The 9119-nt window shown below is 45.9% G+C and overlaps 1 protein-coding gene across 1 annotated transcript; it reads left to right on the top strand.

The window, feature by feature from the left end:
- Positions 1–3841: 3841 nt before the first annotated feature.
- On the top strand, positions 3842–8665 carry SLC25A6 (solute carrier family 25 member 6). Its single transcript, XM_054164701.1, has 4 exons — positions 3842–4019; positions 5156–5642; positions 6367–6507; positions 6989–8665. Exons 1-4 carry the CDS (start codon positions 3909–3911, stop codon positions 7144–7146), a joined length of 897 nt encoding a protein of 298 aa, XP_054020676.1. The 5' UTR covers positions 3842–3908; the 3' UTR covers positions 7147–8665.
- Positions 8666–9119: the final 454 nt, after the last annotated feature.

A 9119-nucleotide genomic window follows, 5' to 3' on the forward strand; every position in this document is an offset into this window, starting at 1 on the left:
ATCATGCAAATACTTTCCTAGTTTCCCATCAGTATCATAAATATGAGATGTGCCAGCTTTCTGAAGTTACTTTAAAAAATTAGGAGAGATTGATTGCATGTACTTTGAAATTGAGTAAAATGATGCCAGAATCTTCTGGCATCATATTATGGCAGTAATACTGTGGCTGTACAACACAGTTTCTGTATTACACTCAGAAACAAGTCTCCAGCCACAAATGGTGTCAGCAGCCTCCAGGAGTGTCTACGTTTAGCCTCTTACCTGGAACTAAACTACAGCAGTTGCTCTATCACCATCTGACCCCTCCCCCAGCAGAGAAGGGGAATCAGGAAAACGAGAGAACATCCACAGGCTGAAATGAAAATAGACTTCATGAAATAGCCAGCCAATACAACATACATATACTTGTATTCAGCCTAGCAAAAGTGCAGCGGTCACAATATCCAGAAAGGCAGACCTCAAGATTAGCAGAGGAAAGAGGACCAAGAGCCCAAGCAGTAGATTCAGACTTCCCTCTCCTCAATAAACTTCTTCCTTTGTGCTGAGTGTGATGCTCATGGTATGGGAGCCAGCTCAAGTCAGCTGTCCTGGCTGACGCAAACTGCTAATGGCCTGCAGACTATGGCTGGCCTGGGAATCTGGCCCAGGAAAACCAGGACGGAATATTCATGTTGCTGAGAAATCACAGATTCTTCATACTTGGAGCAATTAGAATAATCCAGTTTTTAGACCAGCACACGTATTTTTGCTCCTATTTCAGGAGACTAATGCAGGTATCACTTCAGTACTCCATCACCATCCATTGTATGTTAACACTTTCTACTGTAAATAAATATTTTCCAATGAGTCTGGAAAGTGCTACTCAGTGGTGCAGTCCAGACTGGAAACTAACTGGAGCAGTAGCTTCTCAGAAGAGTCTGACTGCACTAAGATTTCTGGGGAAAGGCAGTTGCATAACAGAGAAATTTCATGTGTGATTATAACTGGAGTTTAAATGTGGGGACATCACATTTGGTTCAAGTACATTGTCCTACTCCTCTTTAGCCCTACTTGGACAGCTATTAGCTGAACAATACTTTTGTCTTAGATTTTTCAAACCCACAGTACATCGGAGTCCCAAAATACGAAGCTCCTTTGAAAGTAACAGAAAATATTAGGGTGGGAGAGATTCCCAGTGTAAGGAAAAATTCTCTCTACTTAGAAGTTCCTGTCACAACAGAGACAGAGGAGTGTAGTAAAGTTTTATTCGAATAAAAGGAGAGTCCACAGGACAATTCTGGGTGGGGTCTCTCAAATTGCTGGGAGCAGCAGCTCCCCTTTTATCCTAAATTCCCAGCTGCACATTTCCCTCTCCTTTTCCCTATTGGCTAAGGTACTCAGGATTTACAGTCTTTCCCAAAACACCTACATGTCCCCCCCCCTTCACATGCAACCTGCCTACTGCATACATTGTATGTTCATTTAAATTAGGTTCTTCATGACTCTGGGTAGAGAAGTTAATATTTAGTAGCCTACTAAGCCTGTGCTCTGGTCTGAAAGTTTAGGCTGTGTTCAGTGTCATGTCATCTTCTGACAGACTCCTTCCGATTTACCATGATTTGTAAAACAAGGCTATCTTGCAGATGCCTCGTTGTTTATGCACATGGATAAGGGGAACTGTCTGGTTCCCCTCCCTTCCTCTTCCAACCTGCCTCACCAATTTTTCCTTTGTAAAGACACCAGTTACTTTTAATCCTGTCACCAGCCTTGCACACGTTGTGCTGTGCTATGAGAGTATTCCCTTTCAGTTACAAGCCTTTTTAAACAGCTAAAAACCACAGTGAGCTGTGTGTGCCTGCCTAAGAACATGCACCTCAGTCAGGAGCATGGTATGTCTAACTCTGTATTGGCATGGGAGGAACCTCCCTATATCTGTATTACAATTTAGCACATAGAATAGCACACCACTTACTTTTTATATTTAGATGTGCAAAACAAAAATAAAAAGGAATAGTGACATTCTAATAAATACTGTATCACACCAGCAGGAACAAATTCTGTCTGGTATATTCTGTTCTCACAACACGGACTCTCAGATGCCTGATTTTGAAATCCTGCGAAGTACACACGTGTGTAAGTGGTTTCACACACCTCAACTACTGCAACTTTGTGGCTCACCATCATCTGTTTACAAAAAAGTTTGGATTTATTTAGTTTTGCAGGAAACATCCATCAACAATGGAAGTAGTAACATAAAGTGTGCATGAACTAATGGCCTCCAGCTAAAACAGTTTCAAAGACTTGCTTCTATAAAGAATAGGTGTAATTTCAGACAGAAGTTTGGCCATTAGGTGTAAAAATTCCCAGTAAAATTAGCAGAAATTACTAACAGAGAACTGTCTTTTTCGGGGCAGAGGCCCTGCTGTGGATACCTGCTCGGGTAACCTGCAAAAGAGTTTTTCACAGCATGAAGCCTGAGTACCCAAACAAGATGTGAGAAGCGAGCTCACTGATAAATTCTAAGTAAGGTTTATTATAAAGGCAAAACAGCGCTGGGCACATAGCAGATTCGCTAGAGGTGCGCCATAACAACATGAGCTTACATAGACGTCAAACACACATATTCATAAAGATCTCCACAAACCCCCTTACATTTCCCAAGCACACCCCTCCTTTCAACTTGCCTGTTGACTGCAGTCTTCAGGGCTGGGATAAAGGTTTGCACTCTTGACCCGGCCAGTCTCTGACATCTCGACACCTGACCCTCCCTCCAGTTCTCTCCCAATACACATCCTACATAACACAAACAGCCAATCAGCTTAAGGATCGAACCCTGCGGTCCCCAGCAACGCCGGCACCCACCAGCACCCACCTTCCCCTTGCGAAAGCCAAATGTAACAATTTCTCACATAGTATGCTGGGGCACTTTGCCGTTATCCCTCTAGGAAGCCACAGATACGTTCTTTGGCATCTCCTCAGATCACTTCAGTAATGGACTGAACCTGGAAATCTGATGCTTAGCATCACAGCGGTGAGAAGTACATGGGACAAAAGCACGCAAATGAGAATATGCCTTTAATTAGCATTACTCTGAAGGTGGCGAGGAAGGAGCAAAACCTTCTGGTGCTCCAACAGTGTCTCAAATCTCCTCCCTTCCACCTAATGGCTGCTGCTGCTGCTGCTGCAGCCACTCAGTGCCCTGCTCAGAAAATAGCGCCTTCATCCTATACTGGCTTCCAATAGTCACCAACAAACAAGCTTCCCAGTTCACTTGGCTGTCCTACCCGCTCATTGGCTAACCACGCTCCTAAACCCATAGCCCAAACTCGGTGCTCCACCACCTCGCACTCCACGTAGCACACCGTTTCTGCGAGGTGTAACCCGTTAGAAGCCACAGACTGTACCAAGTGTGCCACAGAGACAACGCAAAAATTCTTCACAAAGCGACTGTTGCGTAAAGAATTGTGTGAGCAACGGCGACCTGGACGCCGCACTGTGAGGACGGCCAAGCACGCCACGCTGCCCTGTCGGGCTGCGCGCAGGACCCGGGCTGGGGCGGAAGCGAGGCCCCTCGTCCTTCGCAGGTGGCGGCCGCGGGCGGAGAAAGTTAGCAGGCCGTAGGGCCGCCCAGGCAGACGCGGCGCTGCGCCACTGGCGCCGCAGGGGCGGGGGGAGGCACTTCCCGGCCTCGTTGGGCGCTCCCAGCGGTCAGCCGCACACCACCACCCGCCGAAACTGCCGCCCTGCGCCCGCCCGGCCCCGCCTGCCCCGGGCAGTGAGGCCCTGCCTCTGGGGCGGTACAGCCAATGGGGCACCGCGGGGCGGAGCCGCCGGGCCCCTGCATTTAGCTCATGCGCGGCAGCAGGCCCGCCTTTTCGGCTTGAGCGGTAGTAGCGTTTCTTTCCCGGCGGCTCCGGCGCGGCGTGAACATGGCGGACCAGGCCATCTCCTTCCTCAAGGACTTTCTCGCGGGCGGTGTCGCCGCTGCCATCAGCAAGACTGCGGTGGCGCCCATCGAGCGGGTCAAGCTGTTGCTTCAGGTCAGCGGCGTGGCAGAGCCCGACGGGAACAGAGAACAAGGGCAACCCGTCACCTTCCCACACAGGCGCCCCCTGAGGCTTCCGCGGGGGGCGCCTGGTAAGGAACAGCGGGAAGGGAAGAGAAGAGGGCGGGCGGGTGCGTGCTTGTTGTCCCGGTGGAACAAAGGGCGCGCGCGAGGCAGCCTTGTGGCGGCTGGTGGGGTGGTCACGTGGGCGGTGGGCGTCCGCCATGGTGGCGGGGAAGCCGGTTCCGCTATGCGGGGCGCGGCGAGGGGTGGGCCGCAAGGGGGCAGGAAGAAGGGTCGAGGGGGCGGCTCCCGGTGTCACTTCCTCCCATCGCGTTCCTAGCGCAGAGGGCGAGGGGAGGGCCGCAGTGTGCCGCCATCTTGGTAACCTTCACGTGACTGCGCGCCCGCGCAGCTCATTGGCCGGGGCTGGGCCTACGTCCGGCGTGCGGGGCCCGTTGTGACCCCTGCGGGCGGGGCTGGCGGACCAAGGTGACTGGTGTGACCTTCGTGGCGGCTGCCGGCGGGAGCAGCCGCGCCCTCGCCGTCGAGGCGGGGAGGCCGTCTCCCCATTCTTGTCCACTTGCATCCGCCCCGCTGTCTGCAAGTCCTCTCGACGCCTTAAAGCTCACTCAGGCGGCCCTTCCGCCCGCAGGCTCGCCGCTGTCAGTAAGGGTTTTCACGCCAGATCGTCTGGGCTGGGCGTACTTACCTTGTGCTTGCCCTTATATCTCATAGCTGGCCTTGTTTTGTGAAGTCCTGAGCTCTTACGTAGCTGGGAAGCAATTTTAAGCTTTTCTGCCTCTTATCATTGTACGAGAGTTCCCATATCTATGTGGGGGTTTTTTGGTGTGCGTTGCTTAGTTTTGTGTGTAAAACCTGGGTTCTTAATCCTTGACAGTCGATGTTCCCCAAAATACAAATAGATTCCATTTTTTAGTTTTAAGACCTAGGCTGACCCAGGTGAAAGTTGCTATCACAGCTGTTTTATTGTATTTAGCAGGCATAATTGCTGCGCACGACTGCCATCAGGCATTCAGGCTTAGCAGCTCTTTGTTTTATAGTGGAAGCACAATTAAGTCTAGCGGTAGTGCAGTACAGTCAAAATACTTTTTTTTTTTTTATTTGCAGGTGCAACATGCAAGTAAACAAATTGCTGCTGATAAGCAGTACAAGGGCATCATCGATTGTGTAGTGCGTATTCCAAAGGAACAAGGGGTGCTGTCTTTCTGGCGAGGCAACTTGGCAAATGTCATCAGATACTTCCCAACTCAAGCTCTCAACTTTGCCTTCAAGGATAAGTATAAGCAGGTGTTCTTGGGAGGTGTAGACAAGCACACTCAATTCTGGAGGTATTTTGCTGGTAACCTGGCTTCTGGTGGTGCAGCAGGAGCCACTTCTCTCTGCTTTGTCTACCCTTTGGATTTTGCAAGAACCCGTTTGGCTGCTGATGTCGGAAAAGCTGGCGCAGACAGAGAATTTTCTGGTCTAGGAGACTGTCTAGTCAAAATTACCAAGTCTGATGGTGTACGTGGCTTGTACCAAGGGTTCAATGTCTCTGTCCAAGGCATCATCATCTATAGAGCTGCCTACTTTGGGATCTATGATACAGCAAAAGGTAACATTTTGGAGAGGATCTGATAAACCTGTTTTCAGAATTATGTTGTCTGATTATATCTGTTCTTGGATGTTGCTCTCTATGCGTCTGTAGGAACTGAGCATGTTTGGGCAGGGGTATGTTCGTGCCATCAGTGACATTAAAGTGGTCAAGGCAAAACTGAGACGTGTTGATGGCAGCAGGCTGCATTCAACTGCTGTTGGTTTTGTAGTTACAGAAGTTTCTCCTAATGCCAACCAAGCGTGTTGGTAACCATACACAATTGCAAAAGGTTTGTTCTTTTCTTCACTGCATTATTGTAGTTATATTGGGCTGATTCAAGTGTGTTTAAATGGAATGGGATTGAGAAGTGTTTTTACAAAGCACTTTGTTACTCTTGACATTTGGGCATAGACATCATTGATGGTTTGTAGTTTTATAAATTTACAAATATAAAATTCACAGACAGTGACTTAAGTTATATCTCTTTCTAATAAGAGTAGAAAATAGGTTTCTGCTGTCAGTCTGAGAAGAATCCTGGTGCTCCAATGTTACCTCTTTTGATTACCAAGAAAAAAAAGTCTGACTTTCTTTAAATGTATTCTATATTGCCTCAGCATGTTTTGAGTTTCTCGACTTGTTGCAAAGTATGGCTTTGCAGTGGTTCGTAATCATTTCTAAAGTAGCTGTCATGCGCTGAGTGAGCTGGAAGAGAATAAAATGTTAATTACTTCTTTCATTGCAGGCATGCTCCCAGATCCCAGAAATACTCATATTGTTATCAGTTGGATGATTGCCCAGACAGTGACTGCGGTGGCTGGTGTGGTCTCCTATCCTTTCGATACAGTGCGCCGTAGAATGATGATGCAGTCAGGACGCAAAGGAGGTATGCTGTTAATTTGTGCAGTTCTTCTAGCAGTATTAAGAAGATGAAATTCTTTATCCTCCTGGTAGTTGTCCCTCAGCACTTAGAGATCTTTGTTCCATACATTTTAAGTTACTACATGTGCATGATACAACAAAATGTAGTAGGGGGCACAACTTGAGTGTTAAGAATTGTGCTGAGGATGTTTCTTTATAGAATATAAAACAGGTAAATGGACTGCCTGTTCACAATCACAGATTACATGAAGGTAATTGGAGGACAGTATAATTACAGAAAAGAAGGCATAACATTTTTGTGACTTTGCTTTTAATAGCTAGGCAAGCAGATGGGGAGCTTTTCTATTACTTGATCCAAGTATTGTGTTACAGTCTTAAAATGTGTTTTGGGACATTACAAAGTAGCCAGAGAAGTGAATCAGGGCAATTGTTAAAAATACTTTGGATACAATTACAGGAGTTAAGTCTTTGCTCTTTTCCTACAGCTGACATCATGTACTCTGGAACAATTGACTGCTGGCGGAAGATTGCAAGGGATGAGGGAGGAAAGGCATTCTTCAAGGGTGCATGGTCTAATGTTCTCAGAGGCATGGGGGGTGCATTTGTGCTTGTGCTGTATGACGAGTTCAAGAAAGTCATTTAAACAGCCTAACTAGAATTGGAAATCAAATTGAGCAGATCATGTAGAATAACAACCATTATGGACCATTGACCTTCAAGAAATTCCTGTGAGTCTTATTTATCAGAGCCCGATGATACTTGTAGATGGGGCTGGAAACTGTCAATAGAGGACTGATCCATTTCTCAGTAACATGCATGAAGACACTGAATCTGGCAGTTCAGTGTGGTTATTTTCTATTTTTTATTTTATTTTTTTTTCAGCAATGACTGATGTTGGTTCTAGGTCCAAAGTGGCTGGGTCCAATTTAGGCAGGAAAAAAAAAAAATGTTTGCCTGTGGATCAGTCCCCAGTTTCAAGTCCTATCTTCTAGGACCATAAAATTGTATTTCAAAGTACTTGCTAACAAATCATGTTCTTTTCCACTTGTACTGAAGCACTATATACCATTTTGCACAGCCGAACATCTAGCAATTTTGTTCTTAAATTGGGGCATTCTGCTGTAAAACAATAAACATACTTAACTCTGTGTTGAAATTATTACATAAAAGCTTCAGGAAAGCCTCTTTTGTTTGAAAACCTGTTTCAGATAATGGTTCCTCTGATACACTTAAACACTGCACTCTGTAACTGAGTAAGTTGACTTTTTAAAATGAAATAATTGAATGTGAGAACTTTTCTCGGGGGCAGCGGGGGAGGAGGGCAGGGAAGCATGGGTCATACTAATAGAAATTACTCCCAATCTCTGTGCCTGATCAGTATATGATGGGCTGCTGCTGCAAGTGGCTTTTTGCATGATTCTTAGAAATTGGTTTGCAACTTTTTATATTACTTTAAATTGAGGGTTTTCTGTTGTAGTACTAGGAGAACCCAAAGTCCTAAGGACAGTCAAAAAGTAATGCTTTTGCCCTTGGTAAAATAGCTTAAAGTGAATTTTTCTTTTTCTAATAATCAGTATAGAAAGCAACATGGCATTCATGCAAAAACCCAGGAACCTGGAAAATGCCTTCAACTTCTGAATAACCTGTGTATTGTATTGTTGCTGCTATTTGGAAGTGCTGATTGTGCCATACAAGATACTGTCTGACCTGGTTCGTAGCAGTGGTCAGTCCCTCTGGATGGTGAATTTAATCTGAAATAATGCTCATTCCAAGAGGTGAAGTTCATGGGGGGTGAGAGGATATGTATGCTTCTGCGTAGCTGTAAAACACAGATCTAGGTAGGTCAGTCTTCAATATTAAGAGGACAGTGTCTGCTTCTGGGGAAGAACTGAGTAATTTCACACACGGCTGTTGGAGATAATACCTACGTGCCGTTCTTCATATGTATGTAATCTTTCATTTGTACTTTGTGATCTGCAAAGACATAGAGGGACCAGTAAAGGACAAGAAGGTGTTCATCCTCCAGTCATATTTTTAAGAACTCTCCCTGTATCTTGAGAAAGAAACAGTGTCACTGTATGAGTCATTGAAGGCTGGCTGAGCTGTCGAGTTCTTTTGTGTGCCTTCTGATGTTGCTATTCAAGATGAAGTATTTATATGAACTACTTGGCTTTGGCTGATTATTATCCTCCTCAGACATAATTTACCTTTTTCATTTACTGTCACACCAGCACTGCTTTTAACACTGTATCTGAATGTAAGTACATAGCTGCTTTGTACAGTAGCTTGAGGCAAACCTCATGTACCTACTGCAGGTGGTTTTATCCAGTTGGGTAATGCTAGCTCCCTGGTGATACTGGCAGGTCAGGTGGTGCTGCCTTTGCCAAATAGTCTGCAGTTTCACTTGTGATCATTGGTTTGGGAGGAGAGGGGAAGAAGTTTTGTCTATAGAAATACATTGTTTAGGTTTATCTTCAATGTTGTTGACTTGAAAAGTAGAGATGATGGTAGCATACTGTGTGGTGGACCAAGCTTTGTGAGGAGTAATCAAGGGACAATTGATTACTTGAGTAATCGTGTTACAATTGACTACTTGAGCAGCCCTGAAACGGGTAG

The sequence above is a fragment of the Dryobates pubescens genome, chromosome 10 (genome assembly GCF_014839835.1).
Source record: "Dryobates pubescens isolate bDryPub1 chromosome 10, bDryPub1.pri, whole genome shotgun sequence".
NCBI lineage: Eukaryota > Metazoa > Chordata > Aves > Piciformes > Picidae > Dryobates > Dryobates pubescens.